This window comes from Clavelina lepadiformis, chromosome 6 (genome assembly GCF_947623445.1).
Source record: "Clavelina lepadiformis chromosome 6, kaClaLepa1.1, whole genome shotgun sequence".
NCBI classification, from domain to species: Eukaryota; Metazoa; Chordata; class Ascidiacea; order Aplousobranchia; family Clavelinidae; genus Clavelina; species Clavelina lepadiformis.
Window position 1 is genome coordinate 1,705,277 of NC_135245.1, and position 21,835 is coordinate 1,727,111.

Sequence of the window (21,835 nt, forward strand, 5' to 3'; positions counted from 1 at the left end):
GAAAATCAAGCTAGCGTAGTCTAGATGAAAATCAAGCTAGCGTAGTCTAGATGAAAATCAAGCTAGCGTAGTCTAGATGAAAATCTAGCTAGGGTAGTCTAGATGAAAATCAAGCTAGCGTAGTCTAGATGAAAATCAAGCTAGCGTAGTCTAGATGAAAATCAAGCTAGCGTAGTCTAGATGAAAATCAAGCTAGCGTAGTCTAGATGAAAATCAAGCTAGCGTAGTCTAGATGAAAATCTAGCTAGCGTAGTCTAGATGAAAATCAAGCTAGCGTAGTCTAGATGAAAATCAAGCTAGCGTAGTCTAGATGAAAATCAAGCTAGCGTAATCTAGATGAAAATCAAGCTAGCGTAGTCTAGATGAAGATCAAGCTAGCGTAGTCTAGATGAAGATCAAGCTAGCGTAGTCTAGATGAAAATCTAGCTAGCGTAGTCTAGATGAAAATCTAGCAAGCGTAGTCTAGATGAAAATCAAGCTAGCGTAGTCTAGATGAAAATCAAGCTAGCGTAGTCTAGATGAAAATCAAGCTAGGGTAGTCTAGATGAAAATCAAGCTAGCGTAGTCTAGATGAAAATCAAACTAGCGTAGTCTAGATGAAAATCAAGCTAGCGTAGTCTAGATGAAGATCAAGCTAGCGTAGTCTAGATGAAAATTAAGCAAGTGTAGTCTAAATGAAAATCTAGCAAGCGTAGTCTAAATGAAAATCAAGCTAGCGTAGTCTAGATGAAAATCAAGCTAGCGTAGTCTAGATGAAAATCAAGCTGATTTCGAGACCTAGCTACGCCTACGTCTCCGTAGTGTATTAACTATAAGCTAGTTTCAACTAAATTTTAAGTACTAAAGTAAACTTCTGTTATTTGCTTAAGGGGTCATGTCCCAATTCAAAGAGATAGGCTTTTCAATGCAAAGTACATTAAATCAAGAAGCTACCAACGCAAAACTACATCATAAACCTACCCTGAATTTTGGCTTGCAACAAGACCTAGGTTATGTCTGTCTACAGTCTTAATTTGGACAAAATCCATGTACTCAGTTTTCTATAACAATTGCCTAAACTTTACAACAAGTTTTTAGCTTAACATTTTATGACAAATACTCCAAAAAAACAAAAATTCAAACCCACACAAAATTTACAACTTAGCCTAGACCTGGAACCAGCTGTCGTCAAAGCAACGACGAAATACTCCACATCGACGTCACATGCGCATTGGACCAGAAAATTTTTGGATTTAGGGCAGAAGTGCACAATCAAATGACGTCACAATTTGAGTAGCTGGGTTCTAGTATACAAATCATTAGAGTTGTTGTTTGTTCACTTTTCCACTAGGCTGGAACAGAATTTTTTTTTGCTATTTTTGGCTTGAAATAAACCACTTCAACTTCTAAGTTCCTGAATCTTAAAGTTGGACAATCACATATTTAGATGAAATCGTCACTGCGTATGATACAACCTGGTGGAAGTTAGAGTTATATACTGGACATCAGGCAGCGCATAATATTCCTGGATAGCTGGATGGGTGGAATAAAGTGTAATTTAGCAGAATAAACCGCCCTACTTTTGCAGCAAGTTACGTTTTCACTTTCATGATGGGTGGTAGCAGTAGTAAAGGGCAAGAAAAATATCGTTGTGTTCAGCTGCACAATGCCATTGTTGGTAAGTTGTCTTCAGTATGGACAAATTAAAGAACTAGAGTAAGTGCTATCAGCTCTGATAATTGCATGTTGATTGTCAAAATTTAACCATTCAATGCTGTTATGTCATCGATCGTCGTCATTGTAGGTGGAAATGAGACTGCTGCAAGAGAGTTGCTAATATGTGGCGCTGTCAGCCCCAACAACAAATTGTTTACGCACAGCAGGAAACTGGTACTTCCCCTGTTCACAGCAGTGGAAAACAACTGTCTATCCTTGGTAGAAGTTCTACTGCAATACGATGCCAGTACATCAACTTTCAACCGAGAAGGTGATGTGAAGTGAGAACCCTGGGCCCATCTTTGAATCCCTTCTAATATATAAGCTATACTTTAAGGCCTTACCCCATTACATCTGGCTGTTTCTCAAAACCTCCTTGATGTTGCGGAGACTTTGATACGACATCAAGCTGATCCTTCGTCTGTAAATGCTCAGGGAGACACAGCCCTGCACGTAGCAGCCACCTACGGACTTGTAAATATGGCTCTGCTATTGTTAAGGTTGGGCAAATGTTAATCAAATAGTACTTGGTTTGCACTTTTTATTTGAAAAGTTCTTTAATAGTTCTGTGTTTCCAAACAGATAGTTGCTTAGGGGATCTTCTCTTTGCATCGTAATTTATTTTAGATCGGGAGCTTCTGTAAACAGCGCAGGAAAATTGCAGCGTACACCTCTCCATTCGGCTTGCGCCATACCAGGCAATTTGAACATGATCACGACTCTGTTAAATAACGGGGCTGATCCTGATGCCTTGGATGAAGAGCATCGAGCTCCTCTGCTCTATCTTGGCCAACTTGGCAACATGCAAGTGAGCAAACAGCTACAAAAAAATCTGTTTACTGTGATATTATTTTTGTGAATGGATCAAGCTCTTGAGGTTTTTGATGCGTATATAAATTGTTGTGTGATATGTGTGAGTTTTGACCTTTACTGAAGGAGGATAATGTTTAATATTGTGCAGGGAATAGATTGCCTAATTCAGGCTGGTGCCCAAAAGAACACTTGCGATCTTCACAGAAAAACTGCTTTACATGTAACTGTTGAAAATGAAGAGGTTGCTGCAACCAGGTCTCTCATAAGACATCAGTAAGTTTTCAAACTTTTTGCCGTATTTTATAACTTTATTTTCGCTGTAAAAACTTTAAGGGAAAAAATAGTTTTCTTAAATTTCCTGTGTCATTTACCCTTTAGATGTGACATTAATTGGCAAGACAGTAACGGCCAAACACCTCTTCATAAGGCCGTGGAGAAAGAATATTGTGAACTTGTCACTATCTTACTGCAAAATGGAGCTGATGCAAACTTACCAAACTCATCCGGTGTCTTACCGCTTCGTACTGCTGTTTGGAAGAAGAACGTTGATATTACACAGGTTAGCTTTTAATGGTAATTACTTTTCCCAGATTGCAATTTGTAGTAGTATTATAACATAGATTATAAGTTCTGCAAATGTTCCCATTGTCATACGCTGGTCTTTGTCTGACATCCTCACCTCATGTGTATTCGATATGTGATATATCCTTAAGACTATATGGTATGATGTGATTTGGAATCATATTAGTTGATAAAAAGTGTATCGATTGTTGTAGAAACTGCTTTTGAATGGTGGGGCAGAAGTCAATGCTTGCGATAAAACAGGGATAACACCATTACACGTGGCTTGCCTATATGCGCTTAAAAATAACGAAAATGACAAGACCCTGGTTGAACTTCTCCTAAATAGCGGCGCTGATGTGAATATACGATGCACCAAACATGGTCGTTCTCCACTGCACAATGCTGTGGAGGCTAAGAATGATGAGGTTGGTGTTGTGTACAACTTGATCATGGATAGCTGGTGCTAATACAACGAAATTGGTGTGATTATAAATCTACAATACTTGTGAACTTGTGTGGTGAACGGGGTTTATCAATAGTGTGCTTGTATATATACTAAGAAAGATTAGGGTTGTATTTGTCATCAATTCCAAAAACAGCAGGCTTGCTCTTTATACAGACAGTTATGCTTCTCATTCGAGGTGGGGCTGATACTTCTATGGTAGATTCAAAGGGTAGGACTCCACAATCGTTATCAACAGATTCAAATATTACTGCATTGTTATCTGACAACTCACTTTATCACATCGGTAAGTATTGAAAGCATCAAGTGAACTGGAGAAATAGTTTCGAGCATTTGACACAATAATCTTGTTTTAGGATAATCATTTTGATATTATAATTTTGTTATTTCAGGATTTGTTCTGTTTCTGTGCGTTCTAAACCAGCTAAAAAGTAAAGAAAAACACTAATTTTGACAACTCTTTTTGAATTTTGCAGGAAATTTCAGCAACGGATTAAATCGTACTCCAACAACTGGAAGGATTGACTTGTCAACCAATCACACGACACCTGCTCGGCCCACTAACCTTTACACCCCCCCAACATCACGATCAAATCAACAAGGTCGCTTAATTGACGGAATCAATCACGCCCCACCTATTCCACCCCGAGATGGCTCCTTCAATCACTCGGCAGGTTTGCAATGTTACATATTTGCTGAATGGTTAGAAATAATTTGTTACTATACCTTTATAAAACTACATATTCCACCCTATTTAATCAGTTTCCATGTGTTGCAACAAGGTCAGAATTTCGCTGTGTTTCAATGTCACCACTATTTGTGTATATTTGCATAGATCTGTTAGGACCAGTGGCAAGTTCCTCAATGAACGTTGTGCGCCATAACTTTGTGTGGTCTTCACTTAAAGATGGAGGAAACTCATCTTCAAACTCAAATCAAACTGTTAACAATAAGTTGGTTTACGTTTCTGCTAACCAATCACAGATGTGCAGCAAACAACCTTGCTTTAGCTGATAGAAACAGTAGCCGCACAAATGCCTTTTATAATGTTCTTGTATCTTGCAGAACTATAGACCTACCTTGCCCTTCTAAATTGTTGTCTTTTCCCACCACATTTGGTGCTGGCAAAAACAGCCCGCAGATATTATGCTACAGCATATCTAAATCTGCCCAGCTAATCGACACAAAAGTGGGCTGTCTGCTTACTGTTGAATATGCCTCTGTCTTGTCCAATATTCTCTTGTATGTGGAGGTAATGATGCGTAACCCTCTATCGGTGTTATTTAAATTGCAACAATATTGCTGTTTCAAGCTATATATACTGCAGCTCAGTTGGGTAAATTTTTATCACATACTTATTTGTACAACGCATTACAACTAATTTTGAAAGTTGCGATTTATTTATTTCAACCCGATGCTAAATACAAAACTATGGTGTTTTGTAAATGTGTTAAGTTTTTTGTTTTATCAGGCACTCAACTACTCCCCAGATATTTTGCCACTTCCTACCTCACATCGACTATGCAGTAACCTCGTGCATTTCTACACACACTACATAACGGGATCAAATCAACAAATCCTATTTAATGGAGAGGAAGCACGACCAGAAAAGGAAGTTCCCCATTTTGAAAAATCTGTCGTCGTCAAGTTTCCGCTTCGTAAATCGCTCGTTGAGTTGTACGATGAAACTGAACAGGATATAAAGATATATGTCAGTTATGATGAGGTGAAACATTTTGCTTTAATTACTATTTTAAGGGTTGGTTGAAATAACCAATTAGAAGATTGAAGTACCATTCAATCAACACTGTGATATCCGAACCTACTTGCCTTTCCCAGTTGTTGGTAGGAATAAAAGAGGTTCATGAATTTCTGTATGAAAAAATGAGGGCATAGTGGTCAGGGTCATAAAACTTCGTTTATTTCCAATCATTAAGTCTTCAATTTGCCGTGAAAGGGCTTCACTTGGGAGGAGGCTGGGAGCCAACTGGAGAAGATTTACATGGACAACAACACATCTGATCCCGACTCGGTTTATTTCGCCACCACTGAGACGGATGAACTAGGATTGTATGCTGTCGTGTTGTGTTCGAGGCAAGATGTAAAGAATATCAAACCAGGCGATGAAAAGGTCTGCTGCCTGTTCAACTTGTGCACCATAGTGCTTGAACTCATGTTTTCGCTCGAGTTTGTTAGGCTAAATTTGTAGCGGCATGTATAGAATTAGGCATGCATGTGTGACAGATCACGTCGTCTGTTGATCCTTCCATCAACGCATCTGTTGATCTCTCCCAATATGAGAAGTGCACCGTTGAATTAGTTGCGGAAAATGTTGTTCAAGACACGTTGCACAAATTGCAAGCTGACGGTGTGTAGAGGAAAAAGAGTATACTTTAATCATGTCCGATACTGCATATAGTTACAATACCACCAATGTCCTACATATTACATTGTATTGTAGATTTCCCGTATGTTGTCTCATGCAGTCGCCTGGTTAGTATTTCGTTCAAAAGTCGTGATGACTCCTTGCAAGCCAAACAACTTGTCACAATACATGTGCCTTGTACACTTCCTGCTAACACAAACCACGGGGAGCTCTCCTATCGGGTCCTGAAGGTACCAAGTGTGAATTATGCTGACTGACTAACTCAAGTCTACCAGTTGCAGTTATTGAATGCAGACATGAACACCAGCAGCCTTGTGTTTATGTTATTGTGGTTTTATCTGCTGCAGAAATGCGAAGAGTTGAATGCAACCGGTTGGTGGAGTGGCAATGAGCAGGAATGGAGTGATGTAACCGAAAAGGAATGCCAGCATCTTCAAACATCCTCGAAAGGACGAAGACTGCTTGGTGCTAATCAAAGGTTTGAGTTTAGATTAGACTCAAACTTAACCAGAATGATACATTTGTGACGTAATCTTTGATGTTTTAGTGCCTCTCCTCAGCACATCAGCTTCACGATAATCTTGAATTCATCGTCTCGAAGCTCTTTGCTCATTGTTGCGGTGCGCACATTTTCTTCCAGTCTCTCAAACCATCTCGCCTTACTCCCGAAGGAAATAGATAAACTGCAGACGTCATCAAACATTTGGTGAGCTCATGTATTTTTTTATAATATTACTCTAAAATATTTCAATTCAGTTTGGCATTCTGATTACCTTGGTCAGTATGCAACTTTTAAAAAAATTTTACGAGAATATCTACGTTGCGTTTTTCATAATAAAAAACTGACTTGCGTTGCAGTTTCATGGTTCATCAAAAATCCAACAAGCTCTCTCATATAACCTGTGATGCAGTTGCTGATACCCAAGCCAAAGGTGTTAGTAAAATGTATGAGATAAGTGGTCTTTATAAAGGCACACTTCCCAGCGTCGCGCAGGTTCATAAAAACTAAGGAAATATCCTGTAAAAATGAACCATTTCAGAAATCTTATATTAGTTGTTTTTGGTGTTTGTAATGGGTAGAGGGTGCACCGAAATTTTGGAAGCTTGGCCGAATTGCTGATGAGCATTCTTACATCACAAGTTTTCACTGTTAAAGAATTCTCTGTGAACTGTTAAAGTAAGATTTGTTTTTCAGCTTGTGCAAGAGAGAGATGTTCTTGTAATTTCCGCAGTGGGTGGGGTTAAAATGGGCATTGGTGAAGGATCCAGAAAGTTTGTTTTTCATTCTTGCTTGCTGCCATTTTCTGAGCATTTTAACATAAAAGGTAAAAATAGATTTAAATGATTATGTTAAATGGTAACTTATGTTAACTTAATTCTTTCAAGTTGGCCTTGTTCAGATGTTAATGTACAAAAATGCAGGATGTCTTAGTTTAGTCAAGTTAACTGAAGCAGAATTTTATAAATGCACACTTATAAATGCACACAACCACTGAAGCACAATGATTTGTCTTGTTTCTTAAATGAAATGAACTGCGACACTACTTGTAAAATTCATGTTTTTAGTCTTTGCTTTTCATAGTATCATATAAAATTTATCACAACATCTTTTTACTTCCAGGCGCAACCTGTAGCTACAACACAAATGAGGAATATATCGGTTATATTGAAATAACAAAGGATCCTAAATCTGCTGATGATAAGTTCAAACCCAGATCTGCACTGAACAGTGAAAGCAGTGTTCTTGTAATGGAGAATAACTCAGCAATGGACCGAACTCACTCATCTACAAGCTCTGCACAGCAATCTTCAAAGAAGTATGGAGTTTACTACAGTATAACAGTACCCAGGCCTATACCAGTGATTCCCAACCTTTCCTACTTTCGGGCCCCAAGCTGCAATAATTCTTTTCTCGCAAACCCACAGCTTCAAAGTTGTTACTTAATAGGCTATTTATTAGGAATTAAAATATAACTTGCGCACCCCTGCAACATCCTTGCGGATCCCACTGGTCTGTGTTATCTCAAAAAAGTGATTGTTTGGCTTATTGTGTCGTAATAATCGTTGTGTCAGGCTTCTAGCTTCACTTCCTGTTGAACTGCCGAGGAAAAGCAAACACAAAGTCACAAAACCAAGTCCAAGTGCAGCGCCTGTTGAAAAGGAGCTTCTTAATGACAAGCTACTGCAGCAAATTTGCAAAGATTTGGACAAACCTGAGCTTAGGGAACTTGCCTTTCAACTCGATATCAGCAAACAAAAGTAAGTAACCAATTAACACCAAACTTGTTGCTGTAATTAAAGGGAGTTTATTCAAAATAAAATTTCTAAATTTCGTTCTTGCTTCTATTTCTAGGGTGGACGATTTTTTTTTGCGTTTTCTGGATCGTTCAGACCAAGCCGGTGTAGCGATGTTGCACGAGTGGTCACGTGAGAAAATTGCACAAAACCATGACCCAGTACCTTTGTTTTGTGATGCACTTCGTTGTATTGGCAGGGAAACCTTGTCACAAGATGTCGCCCAGCGTTGCAACCCCTTCGTTTTAGAAGGTGAGGCCAAGGAGCAAAGATGGGCAATTGTTTTCTCACTATACGTCATGCGGTTCTCCGTTTATGTCCTTGTTAACTGACGTTGTGTAAAACTCGGCCATAACTTGCCCTCAATAAAACAAAAGGAATAAAATTGCAATTTTACCAAGCAGAAATGCTCAGTATAGCCAGAGTGCTCTTTTTGCTTTGCATTACTCACTCTTCTATTGCCCCTAAAATGGCTGTGTTTCTGTGATTTTCTTATATTTTGACTACATTTGTTTTTAGAACTGCGTAATCTCGCCCCACTACCCGTCTTGACGGAAGATGGCAGTGTTGAGCTTCCTCCACAAGCTTCAGAAGCCTCCTCCGATGAACCTCCGATCCCAAGCAGAGATCCAATCACTCGGCTACCGACCGGATTATTCAGCATTCCTGAATAGAAAGTTAAAATCTTTGTTGTTTCAAATCCATTTTTGAATTGCAAACTTTCACTTCATTTCTTGGTGCCATTGTACAATGAATGTGCTTGGATACCTCTATTGCAAATTTATTTCACTTCGTTTTTGATTAATTAGCCGAAATGTACTGGTTAGGTTTTACTTTTGACACCATTTTTGCATACAAATTTGTAACGCTGGTACTGTAGTGGTTTGGAAACAACGTAATGCAATTGAACACACCCTTCTGTTACTGTGCTTTTCCTTTATCGATTGCTAACGGCACAAGCTGAATTCTAGCTGCTACTTTCTGTCTTTTTTGCTTCGTACACTTGTCTTAATTTCTTCTTCTCTACCTGCTTTTGCCATATTGTTTGTGTTGTTGCATTTCTTTGCGTATGAAGATACTTTTATGGTATTTTTAGACCCTTTGTTTGGGTATTATAACTTTTCATCGTGATGTATATTGACTAAACATTCATCATCTTCTTTGTTACACAATTTGCAATTTGATCAGTATTGTGAAGCTGAACGCTGCAACATTAAAGTTCGTCCTTCTGAGTATTTAAATGTATTTTTAGGTCTAGTAGTTCCTGTCAACTGTTGTGACTGATGGTAAGACTATCGTCTTCTTCAGAGCAATATAAGTCTGCTGTAATGGTTCATTTAGGGCCCTTTTAGAAACAAAGCTCGTATGACTGAATTACGTTGCCGGTCACGCAGCATGGGTGTATATAATTGCCGTGCACTTCCAACTCAATTAATTGGTTTGTGCAAGGTAGAAGATTTTTATCATTTGTACATTACACATAGTACAGATAATATAAGCCTGAACGCAATCACCTTGAAATTCTTCCCATTCAAACTTCTTTCTTTTAAACATCTTAAGCTGGGTAAAATTTGTAGGAATGGTTTGGTAATCTTTATTCCCGGACTGAGGAAAGTATTTACACGACTTAAATCCGACGATTTAGAGTTGAATGCTAAGTTTTGAAAGAAGTTATACAATTATATCGAATTTAAAATCAGGACCACCAACAACCAATCACATACGAAATAAAAAGTCTCTTAACTTAGAGTTGTCCCAATACAAGAGTTTTTAGCTGTCAAAAAAGGAATCTTCTATAGTTTCTACTAAAAAATTCCTTTTAAAAAAATGACTTGTTTCAACAACAAACAATAGCAAGGCTTATAAAACCGAAATAATAACAATTAAATCAATAAAAAGGAGTTACTACGCAACAAATAATGCTATTGGATGCAATATGGTGTCCACAATTTTTGGCTATTGGTACTACCGCGTGTTCGCGTAACGCTCTTGGGACCTAGCAGTGAGCACTGCACCGGTCCGTTAGGTTCCAGCGAACACTGGAGTTAGGTAACGACTGGACGTAATGTTGATCATACGTGTGGTTTCCTGTAGTATTATTGGTAACAACGTTAATTTTACTATAAAAGCTGGCAATTTGTCCAAACAAATTGGAGCTACGTCAGTCAAGACCCCAAATATGCTAGCCTAATTTAGCCACGCCGAAGTCTTTCGATTGACGACACCTTTTACTTTAAAACTTTGTTAGGCCTAAACTTTTACGGTATATAGCGATGACATCAAAGCATGAGACAACGAATAATGGAAACTCCTCAAAAACACAGTTATAACCTAGCTGTGGTTAATTGTTGTTTCAGTGGATTGAGTAGAAGATACGAGATACTTTCTTTAACCTAATACTCCATAAACAGAGAGTGTTGTGCATGCTGCACAGTAATGTATAGAGGTCTACAAGTGCACAACTAGCCTACAGGGTGCCTTTGTTTACTAGATCCCAGCTACTCAAATTTTGACGTCATTTGGTTGTGCATTTCTATACTAGACCTGATTTGTCGACGTGCGCGCCAAATTTTGTGTGTCTGCATCATTGCACCATTTCTCATCAAAAACTGCCATTCTTTACAGTGTAGATTTTATGTATGTACATGATGCATAGGTCTACACATATCATGTAGTTTTCTGTACATGTTTATAGCCCAGTTCTGTCTGTCTTCCTGCACAGTCAAATTCATGAATTTTTACTCCTTTGGCCAACTGTAGTCGCCAATATTGTTGTGCAAATTTTTTTCATGCAAAAATGCCTCTTCAAACTAAACAAATAAAACTTTAATTAACCTATTAGCCTATGTAATTAAAACTTCTGATCCCTGACAGGAAAGTATGGCAGTTTTCGATGAGAAATTGTGCGTGCAAAGATTCAAATTTTGGTTTGATGACGTTCACTGAAGGCTCTTTGCTTATTTATTGTAAATCAGTGTGAAGATAAAAAGTTTGGCGTGTACGTTGACAAACTTCGTGCGTGAATGTGCCACACTTTCCACTATTACTCTGATGTAGATCCTTTTGTCTAGCATTATGCTAACATTATTTTGCTGTTTTTTATACCAATTTTGGAATTTGTATGTACTTGAAATATTGTTTTAAGTATACTTACGCATTATATAAATAAACAATCATAGCAAAAGTTTAAAAAAGATAATTCGTAATTTCTCTCTTTTCATAAAGCAGCTTGTCTGCTTGTGCTGATTTATGGCTGTAAGATCTGCATTATAAATTTTTTTTATATCTGAAATAGGAATAAGTTGATGTTGAACTGAATCCATAGCAATATGTAACTTGCATAGAGTAGTTTGGTTTGTTATAATGTCACCCTCAAGATGCTGCAGGAGAGCACAAATAGTGAGGAAACCTGTAGCAATGATCTTAAGTCGACCGGTGCTTTTAACCACACAGAAGAAAATAACTCGTCTGAGAAGGAGCAACACTTAAGAAATTTAAGGTTTAATTGATATCTGATTATACAGTATTTCTTCAATGCTGAATATCTTGGGCCCAGATATTTTTTTATAGATGATTTATTTGTAACGCAAACTGGGACTACAGGTTTTTGACCACGTAAAAACTAATTTCAAATTCCATGATAAAATGCATGGGTTTTACCACCATCGTAGGACAATCCTTAAGTCTATGCAGTACCTGTGGAATGCGATATTACTAGCACAGTCTGACTTGCGGCATTCATGGTTTTAAAATAGCATTTTTTGCAGGATGTCTCACATGAAGAAAGAAAAATCCAGGGATGCTGCCCGTTCAAGGAGGGGCAAGGAAAATTTTGAGTTCTATGAACTTGCCAAGCTCTTGCCTGTTCCAAATGACACTTCCAGCCAGCTGGATAAAGCGTCCATCATTAGACTTACAATGAGTTACCTGCAACTCCGAGATTTTTTTCATACCAGTAATTTCTTTCTAAAGTCCTACAGTGTTACCGCTGGTGAAAGTGGTATGTCTGAGATATTATTTATCGATACATTGGCAATATTAATTACGATAAAGTTATAATTACTTTATTCTGATAGTTATTCAGTTATTTCTATAATGAATTATATATTTCGATTTCTTGTATTGTTTTTGGTTGTATTGTGCATGTAAACATGACTATTGCATACATGTTCTTCGTGTTGAGTTATATCGTATGTTGCTCTTTATCCTTCATTAATGTGTAAGTTCTTTTAGATATGGAAAGATTTGTACAGCAGAACTTGTCATCTGTCCTATTGCAGGTATGTTTCCAAACAAGTTGGTTATAATTTTTTTCAATTAATGTTGTTTGTATTCTGGTTTATTACACTGTCGGCCTAGCAAAATAGTGGTAGAATGCCCGGCCGATTGCAATTTGGTATGAACACTTGGTGGTGCTACGCTATCATTGTAATATCCTTGAGCAAGACCTTACTCTTGGTTGATGTTATAGACGAACTGTCTAAAAATAAATAAACAATCCAAAAAAAAAGGTGTCTGAACAAGTTTGGTAAGTAACAAGGGTTCAAGTGATAAGGAACATTGCTCAGTTTAAATCATGTAAACACCTTTCTCATTCTGAGGATAAATGTTTCGATACCATGCTCGTACCTTATAATTGCCCTGGTTTCTGAATAAACAAAACTTTTTGACCCTTGTTAATCTCGCTTTGCAGAGCTTAGATGGCTTCCTGATGGTGATAAACAAGAAAGGAAGATGCTTGTATGTCTCAAACACGGTCTCAAGCTACCTTGGTCTAGCCCAGGTGATTGTGGATAATAATTATATCTTTACTCAATAGAAGCTCAATAAAACAAGCTTACTTATAATTAAAATTTCGGATAACCCAATGTACTGCAACGGGCTGAGGCCAAGTATGTATATAGCTGATATTCATGTTACAAACTACTCCAAGTAATTTAATGTGTCATTTCAGCTTTGAGTTAATAAACTTTCGTTGTATGCATATAGCTTAATTTCCATTAATTCTCTTTTTACTAAAAGTTTTAAGTTTCTGACTGGGGTTTTTCAACCAAGGGAAGACCCAAACACTGGCTTGTATCTAAGAAAAACTCTTCAATGCCTACTTATTTCGGACAGGTTGATATGGTTGGCAGCTGTCTCTCTAACTTTATTCATCCTGCTGACCAGCTAGAATTGACTGACCACTTGGAAGACAAGTGTTGTGAAAACGGAAAAGGAAAATTTTGTCGCATCACCAAAGAAACTGGAGGTATTGTCGGCACATAATATACATATTTGTTTTTATGGTGTTTGGTGAATAAAGGGAGGGGTGCAATATAGAATGCTTCACTGGGGCCTATTATAATGTATTCCACAGCACAATGGTTTTTTCAAATCCTCCAATACATACGTGTCAAACTCCCGGCCCGCGGACCACATCTGGCCCGATTTACAATAAAACTTGGCCCGCAATGTTATTTTGTACATTGAACTATTTCCGTCCCGCGAGATCATTGTACAGTATAACTTACTTTTTTCAAGCAAGAAACAAGATTATAGCAAATCGCACAATAGAGTAGCAAAGCAGTTGCCCCACCATACGATAGAATAAATAGATTTAATCTAACGCTTGTAATCTGGGCTGCTTTTTTGTTTATTGTTTGTTAATTCTTTAATGCTTTTGCAAGGAGATGAATGAAACATAATGAGTTAATGACGTAATAGAAGAATAATCAAAAATAGCCCAGTCAAAAATCGTCAAAAACATCAAAAATTTGGTGGTTTTTCACTGCCTGTTCGAATTCATATACTCGTGTCACGAAATGTTCAATCAAGTTTTATCCTTGCGGCCCGCGGCGTTAAATAAGTTTTGAGTTTTGGCCCCTGGTGCGATTGAGTTTGACACCCCTGCTCTAATAGAATAACATAGTTTCAAAGTTGAAACTTCAAGCCACAGCATTACCTTTTATTTATGTCTGCAATGAGCTGCGAAGATGGTTGAAGTAAGACAGTGGTCTTTACCTGAGATTGAATTCCAGTTCTAGGTCATTAATTGCTGTCACTTCACCTGTCATGTATAAGTAAAAGTAAATATAGAGTAAAAATATTTCAGGCTACAATGAAACAGATGAAATCAATTGACTTACAAGTTATTTATTTAGATAAGAATACCTGTTCTTGCTCGTTTTATATTCGGATGAAATCCACTTTAACTCGCCGCGGGATGAGCATTAAGTCATCGGGCTATAAAGTAAGAATTTCCACTAAACTCATGTTCCTTCTGTATTTTCTTGAAATCGTTGAACGTCTTTCAAGGTCGTCCATATTAGCGGATGTCTGAGCCACAAGAACCTTCAATGTATCTCAAACAATGACGACGATTCGTCAAATGAAGATTCGGAAGAATGTACCATTAGAAACAATCTGCTAGGTTTTGTTGCCATTGCACAAGTCTTACCTTCACCATCTGTGACTGACCTGCAACTTGAAGAATCGATGTTCGTGGCCAGACTGGGACCTTCACTTCGCATTAACTATTGCGAAGAGAGGTAAACCCGAAGAAAATGTTCCGTACCTTATGTAAAGCTAGTGGATAGTAATAGGGATTTTCATACCACAGTAGGAACCGCTTCGTCACCTCCATCGGACAGTACATTAGAAAATTTTTGATTAATTCAGGCTCTACTGTATAAATCCATTTTCAATTATTTTGTAGTGTTTGTGAGAAATAACAAAAGCTAATTTTGATGTTGCTGACTGTTTTTGAACGCGTCACCTTTAGTAGGATGTGATATAGACATTGATTTGATTAATGTTAAATTGATCGAAAATCTGAAATAAACTGATTAATGAAAATCGAAAATTTTCTTCTTTGATGGATATTTCCACATAAACAAACCAAATTGTTACTTTTTTTCTGTCTTAAATACATGATTGATAAATTTTTAGCATCCAGGGTTGTTGTTTTGCTGCTTGTCTAGATGCGTCGGTTATTAAAACCAGCGCTTATTTAATCTTAAATCAATTGGGGCCAAGGTTGATTTATTTATTTACTACTGTCTGTATGTAAACAAAATCTGTATTTGTTTAACGCAATGATACACTGACAGAGTGTAGACAGAGTACACCGACAATCACTGGAGCTGTAAATTAACATGTTTTTGTTTTGATTTTAGGCAATGTGGCACACCACATGTTTGTGTAGTGATAAATGTAATGAATATTTCTGCATCAACGACAGGGTGAAACAGGTGACAGACTATGAAGCAGATGAAGTGAAGGGCTGTACTATATATCATTTTGTTCACACGGCAGACTTGGACAAAATAAGAATGTGCCATCTGGAAAGTATGCTTACATTCATCGTCTTTCTAAAAAGGATTGTAATCCCTAAAGGAAATCATAACTTAGTATTTTCAGTAAAAACCCATTAAGTAATTATGAATGTCAACAACATAATGCACTTGAAAGCATTGTGTGGTTTTCACTTTTCAGTCCGTTTGTGTTTTTAGTTCTTACAAAAGGCCAAGTTACCACGCCTTACTATCGGTGGCTTACTAAATCCGGTAGCTATGTATGGTTACAGTCGTGTGTGACTTTACTGATTGATAAGCATCAGAACACTGAAGAAGACGCATTTGTATGGATTACACATGTAGTAAGGTAAACCCTTGTAATATGCAAAAGAAATTTCCTTCCAAGTAAATGACGAGGGACTTCTTGTTGCTGTATAAAAGCTAAAGCATTTTCGGTGAACAACAGTATCAGTTGGCCATAGTATATCGTTTTCAAGCCATTTTCCCTGATAGCTAGATTACGTGATAAAATTTGGTGTCTTTGTGGTTAATAGAGTACTTGTTTTTGTGGGATTTTTAAACGCCGTTTTTCCTGTTTATGAAACATCAGCTATATATATTTTTCAGGTTTTTGTACGGTTTTATGTTACACTGCATATGTTAATATATCTATTTACACCTAACATATACAGAGAATAAACAGTTCAACATCATAATCGAATGATTCATGTAAACAAAACCATACTATTTGTAGTGAGAGAGGAAATGGCTGGAGCCAGATAAAGGCATCTAAGGACAAAACTAGTAGTCCAACAGCAGATCAAGCTAGCGGTAAATTTTTTATTCCATCCATCACATTTTCCAAACAAAATGTCGTCCAAAAGTCATTCATCGCAAAAGTATTTTCTATGCAGATAATGACAGCACCAAGTCAAGTTTGAAACCAGGCGTCAAAGCTTGTCGTTCTTACTCATCTAGTGAACCTGAGGCCATAGACAACAATAGTGCAGTAAGTCGATTGCCCGATGTTAAGCTTGCTTAGATAGACTTTTAATCCTCTTGTGTTAGGTGAAGATCACTTTTTTGTTTGTTGCCAATGTTTGTTATTTAGCCTGTTTATGTCCAAGTAACCATGTCAGCAATATTCCTACCTTGAAGCAAAGTGTCATTTCTATTCATGTAACAATAAGGATGACTTTTTGTAGCGTAATAATTGTTTTGGAATTGCTTTGTTTCAATGTTTCTACTGTATGTTCAATAGCCAGGCTTACTATTAAAGAAACCTTCGTAAATACAATAAGGTTACTAAGACAACTACTGGAAATAGGTGTCTGTGAAATCTGACGAAACAAAAGAATCAAATGTCAAGTTTGTTAAAGAACTTCCTGATAAATGTTCTGCGTTAAAGAGAACGCACAGCACTAACACCTATAATGCCTTGAGCGAGCCAGGTACGACTATTACATTCTATCATATATTCTTGGTCTGCTGTGTATTTCTTAGTGATATTGTGGTATTGTTAGTTATTAAGTTATTGTTAGTTCTTGGTGATTAGTCTTCATCGAAATCAGGCTTAACTACTCCTAGGAAGTTAAATAAAGTTCATGTATTTGACACGATTAACTTCATCCAGGCCATTTCCTGATTGAAGAGTGTTTTGGTTCAAAAGTTGGGGAAATTTTGTTAGTCATACGAACTGGGTTGACATTTTAAAATTGATTCTTTTAAACTGTGCTGTGTGCTCGTCATGTAACTGTTACTAAGTGCTATCAGTGGTTTTTAAACATCCAGGCTTCGCGTTTGTGTAAAGTGTATGACAGTAAATGAAGTAATTTGTTTGTCAATGCGGTGTTTACAGTTTCACATTACTGGTCAAGTAATTGAATAGACTGTTCAGTTAAAGGTACTTGTAACTCCAATGTAAATGGAATTGGATTTTTGGATTACTTTGAACTCTAACGAACTGCATTGCACGCCAGCCTTATTTAAATCAACCACATATTTCCACTATGTGTTTACACTTCTTTTTGTGGTTGTGCTGAATAGTTGGAGTGGATGACGCATTAAACTCATATTTTTAGCAAATATTTGTCAATTGTTTCCTGAAACTTCATACTCCTGGGGGATCTAGTTTATGAGCTAAATTAAATACAACTTACTACTACAGTGAAAACTTGTTTATTTCACTAATTTGACATTTCAGATAACTCCAAATAATTTCACTGGTTTGAACAAAATTTTAAAATGCTTGTAAACAGCCGTCAATAACTTGAAATGTTTTTGTGGTTTATGGCTAGCTAGCCAGCCATAAGCTAGCTCTAACTAGCTCTTGTTGTGTTAAAATTAGTGGAAACGGCATCCATTGTTTCATAAGTACCATGGAAATTTGCTTTATTACTGGGTTATTCTAAGCTACAAAGCCAAAAGTTCTATAATTTAACGCCCCTTCACCTTAAACCTCTCATATGTATTGCTGCTTTAATGTATAACATTTACTGACCCAAGTTAAAGCCATCACAATCCAGTTATCAAAAGATAAAAGAGATCTATTAAACATTAAAAATGAAACAAGGATAACGAAAACAGTTAAAATAACTAATCTAGGTGAAAATAAATTAGGCCATAGACAGATTACTTCAGAAAGTTTACGGTACTTTTTTATAACCTAGTAGACTCGGAGGGGAAGCTGAGGGCATTTTGCCTGAACTGATTTAACTCAAGTTTAATACCATTATCACGATGTATAATACTGCTTTTAGATCTAACTGTTTCTACTCATCTACAGCAGGGCTTCTCAAACTATGGGCCGGGGTCGTGAAACAAATTTAATTTTCATAAATTGAATTGTTTCTTGTTGATTTTTTATTCGCTTTACTGTTTCCATTACAAGAGCCTTTTATTACTGCAGGCTACAGTTACTGTATTTCGATGGGTTGTGTGCATTTGTATGATTTTGCCAGAGACAAAAATACCGCTTTAGATTTGTAATTGGACGTTTATAGTTTATGGGTCGCATAGAAATTTCTTTTCTAAAATTGGGTCGCAGATCCAAAAAGTTTGAGAAGTCCTGGTCTACAAGATCTACAATTGTCTAAAGACTCTAAAGGAAAAATCCTTGTTACGATACGTTTATTGTCTCCCAATTGTATTTGCATAGTTCCTTGCCATCAATTATACCAACTTCGCTTAAATTGAAACTTTGGATAATTAATCAGTACCTCCAATTTCAACTTAACAAGCTTTCAATAAATGTCATCTGTCATTATCATAATAAATGTCATTATACAAACACTGCACGAGGTTTTTTACAAACAGTGTGATTTTGAACTGCAGTACCCATTTTAATTAGTTTAGACATGGTCACATAATATTGTAAGTAATTATCGTTAACCATAGGATTTACATGTACCTACTTTTCTACCAAAATTCACAATACTTTGAACCAAAGCATTTTTAATTAGTTTCTGGATATATACTGGAAATGAACTAAGTTCCTGTTTAACCTAACATATTGTACATCTGCTTTCATTTTTCAGTTGACAAGGAGCACATTGTAAAGAGAGAGAGAATGGAGGAAAGATTACCTGAGTCATCTGCTGCTTCGGAAGATGGAAAATCTTCCTTATCAAAAACCGAAGATGTTCTCGATGTTGACTCCACGATGTGGAGAAATCCCCCAAACCGAGAAGTATCAAATCGCAGTGATTTGAACACCACTGTTATACATCATCACTACCCTTACGGGATCGATCCCAATGTTCTTAACTCTAACCCTCTGTTTGCAAAAATGCTTACAACAAGTTATGTCAGTTACGACTCTCTGCTATCATCAAGAGACGCATATATTTTAGCCCCACCGGTGAATTATCTAGCCCCAATGTTAAACCCGTTACCCCAAGTGGTGTCTGCCCCACCCAAGGATATTGCCGGGTGCCCCTCCTCTGTCGCAACCATTGTGGATGAATTGAGGAAGGACCCAATGAGGAAAGTTAGTCCTCCAAATAAAGTCATCCTCTCCAGCTCCCAGATCCCGTATAGCAAATTGGTGATGCCAGCGTTCGTCGAAGTCAACAATGGCGTGGCAGGGGCGGCAAGTAGCACCCAGAACAATCAACAAAACCTCAATGTGAACCGACTGCACCCCTCCGTCTTGACATTATCAGATGTTCCTAACAGCGGCATACTTCTGGCACCGTTACCTGGTTGCACCCCTCATGGTACAAATGGGCCCTTGATCCTACAACCCTTCAAACTTGCACATAATGTAAATGCACTCAACTCCCTTCCCATTTAAATACAGTTGTTAATTGACGCTTCACTCTCAGGCAGTCGCCCTCTATATAAATTGTTTACGTTATACCTCATACGATCAGAAACAAAGGGTGCGTTTTATCACTTCTACGCTGGTTTCTTGCAGCAATTTTTAGACTTGTTTTATCCACAATAAGCAAAATCTACCACATCACCCCTGTACAACGCGTGTACTGCTCGTGCAATTTTTATTTTCTCTTTTAATGTTTTAAAAGTTCATTTTTTTCTTTTTTAGCGTGCTGGAAATTACTTAGTATTGTACTTCACTAGTTCTTTATACACATTAATGCTCCGCTGTGTGTGCAAGGGCGGACTTGGCAAAGAGTGCTTTTATTATTACGAATAATTTAAACAGTTTCTCATTGTGTCATAAGTTCCAAAAGTGGGTGCTCTGCTCATAGTCTTTTTGTGCTAGTATTTTTTTGTTGGAGTTGCTTCTACTACCTATCAGTGCGCAAAAATACTATTATTGCTCCGAGTTTATAACGTTACGTAAGCGCTGGAATACGTGACACTTTTCAGCCGAGAGAAGTTATATTCTCAGATTTTTGCCCACAAAAACTACCAATATTTGAAATTATTTAAATGTTTGTCTCCAACCTATGATACAATTACGGAACCGCAGTAAATGGCACTGGCACTAAATGCTAAGCAGCTTTCACGAAAACTTGTTCAGCGTAGAGCCCTAATTTATTTCTTTGTTATAATTTTTGCATGAAATATTGGACAGCATTTTTAGAAATAAAGTTTCAGACCTTGCAGTCATTTGACGCCCGCCTATTGCATAGTAATTCCCCATTCTTCAATTTTCGCTTACCTTTTTCTCACCGAAAACTGTCGGTGGACAGGAAACTTAGGAATCGAACTACGTTAGCTTTTTGCACTACATTTTCTTGGTTCTGAAGCTTTGTGGTTGATATGTGCACTTTTTTTGTGTAACAGGTGAATAAAATTTGTAAGCTTTGCAAGTGCTGCAGTTTCATTTGACGTCAACGTTAATTAGGAAAACGTTAAGGACTAAAAAGTTTAGTGGAATGTAAATGAATGTTGGAAGTTTAAGAAAAGCTGTAGCGGTTGGCGTCCTGCCACTAACAGAACACAACGTGGGTTTGGTGGCCACGCCAACCTACCATTTGAAAGCACAATTCTATTAATTGCTGTCTTGAAGGTTTTAAGCAATTATACTTACCACTTTTTCCTGCTCCTTAATTGTCCATGAGCACGTGCTTTATTGTGCTGTAATCACAACGGTAAGCAACTTAACTTTCGCTCTGCACTGTTAACGACAAAAAATATAAACAGTAAAATACAACATCAATGATAACGTCATAAGCATGCGATGTCGCTTTGCAGACAGAAATAGTTAACTCAAACAGTCAAATTTAGCTGTGTACGTGGGCAGATCTCCTTAACCGTGATTCGATGCATAGCTGTTGATGGCTTAGTGTTGACTTACCACTTAACAGCTAAACATTTTTGCTTGTCCATTCGTGTAAATGGTATGTTTTTTAAGATATCGCTAAAAGCTATCGGGATCGGGATGAATTGATCACTGACCAGACGAATTACAAAATCGAATACAGTAGGCCACCAAAGACAACAGATGAACAACAAACTGCAAAAATACAGTCGTATGCAACAATGCGCACTTAAATTGTATGAAATATTCTGGTTTCATCCTAATTTTTTTCCGGCTGCCGTATTTGTTCCTGGCATTGTGATGTAATAATGTTGCATGAGTCAGAGTAACTGTTCTAGTAAAAAAATTATTTTCCTTGTGGGTTTGTAAGTTTTGTTCTCTTATCTGCAAGTTAATTTTTAACCTACTAGTTTTTTCCAAAACCCGACGGCAATTTTCAAGATTTTTGAGCGAAAAATTAACGTGAAGCATGTACTAAATAGTGTATACCAAATGCTTTTTCGAACTTCGTCAGGAGAATATTATTTCTGAAACCGGAGAAATTCAATATTAAGATATAAAGTATACATGATAAAAATGTCATGAAAATATTTGTACCGCATTACAGTGCG

At 37.2% G+C, this 21,835-nt stretch overlaps 2 protein-coding genes across 2 annotated transcripts; both read left to right on the plus strand.

The window, feature by feature from the left end:
• The first annotated feature begins 1,154 nt into the window (after window positions 1-1,154).
• Window positions 1,155-9,451, plus strand: LOC143462101 (uncharacterized). The gene is made up of 23 exons (XM_076960143.1): window positions 1,155-1,657; window positions 1,784-1,966; window positions 2,033-2,195; window positions 2,323-2,503; window positions 2,657-2,781; window positions 2,887-3,067; window positions 3,285-3,497; window positions 3,692-3,821; window positions 4,012-4,209; window positions 4,371-4,488; window positions 4,601-4,787; window positions 5,007-5,261; window positions 5,493-5,666; window positions 5,780-5,903; window positions 5,997-6,151; window positions 6,269-6,399; window positions 6,469-6,627; window positions 6,780-6,915; window positions 7,117-7,246; window positions 7,543-7,738; window positions 7,995-8,180; window positions 8,275-8,468; window positions 8,736-9,451. The coding sequence occupies exons 1-23, from the start codon at window positions 1,588-1,590 to the stop codon at window positions 8,888-8,890; spliced, it is 3,744 nt and encodes a 1,247-aa protein (XP_076816258.1). The 5' UTR covers window positions 1,155-1,587; the 3' UTR covers window positions 8,891-9,451.
• Window positions 9,452-11,488: 2,037 nt separating this feature from the next.
• LOC143462398 (single-minded homolog 1-like) lies at window positions 11,489-20,772 on the plus strand. Its single transcript, XM_076960552.1, has 13 exons — window positions 11,489-11,715; window positions 11,984-12,216; window positions 12,450-12,496; window positions 12,910-12,999; window positions 13,335-13,467; window positions 14,360-14,448; window positions 14,514-14,746; window positions 15,439-15,545; window positions 15,710-15,860; window positions 16,248-16,324; window positions 16,408-16,502; window positions 16,821-16,944; window positions 19,030-20,772. Exons 1-13 carry the CDS (start codon window positions 11,594-11,596, stop codon window positions 19,785-19,787), a joined length of 2,259 nt encoding a protein of 752 aa, XP_076816667.1. The 5' UTR covers window positions 11,489-11,593; the 3' UTR covers window positions 19,788-20,772.
• The last annotated feature ends 1,063 nt before the right edge of the window (window positions 20,773-21,835 follow it).

Coding starts and splice junctions, on each gene's coding strand:
- LOC143462101 (XM_076960143.1), top strand. CDS start 1,588: ATGATGGGTGGTAGCAGTAGTAAAGGGCAAGAAAAATATCGTTGTGTT. Junction 3,822..4,011: donor CAACTCACTTTATCACATCG/GTAAGTATTGAA, acceptor TGAATTTTGCAG/GAAATTTCAGCAACGGATTA. Junction 4,788..5,006: donor ATATTCTCTTGTATGTGGAG/GTAATGATGCGT, acceptor TTGTTTTATCAG/GCACTCAACTACTCCCCAGA.
- LOC143462398 (XM_076960552.1), top strand. CDS start 11,594: ATGCTGCAGGAGAGCACAAATAGTGAGGAAACCTGTAGCAATGATCTT. Junction 14,747..15,438: donor ATTAACTATTGCGAAGAGAG/GTAAACCCGAAG, acceptor CATCAACGACAG/GGTGAAACAGGTGACAGACT. Junction 16,325..16,407: donor AACAGCAGATCAAGCTAGCG/GTAAATTTTTTA, acceptor TTTTCTATGCAG/ATAATGACAGCACCAAGTCA.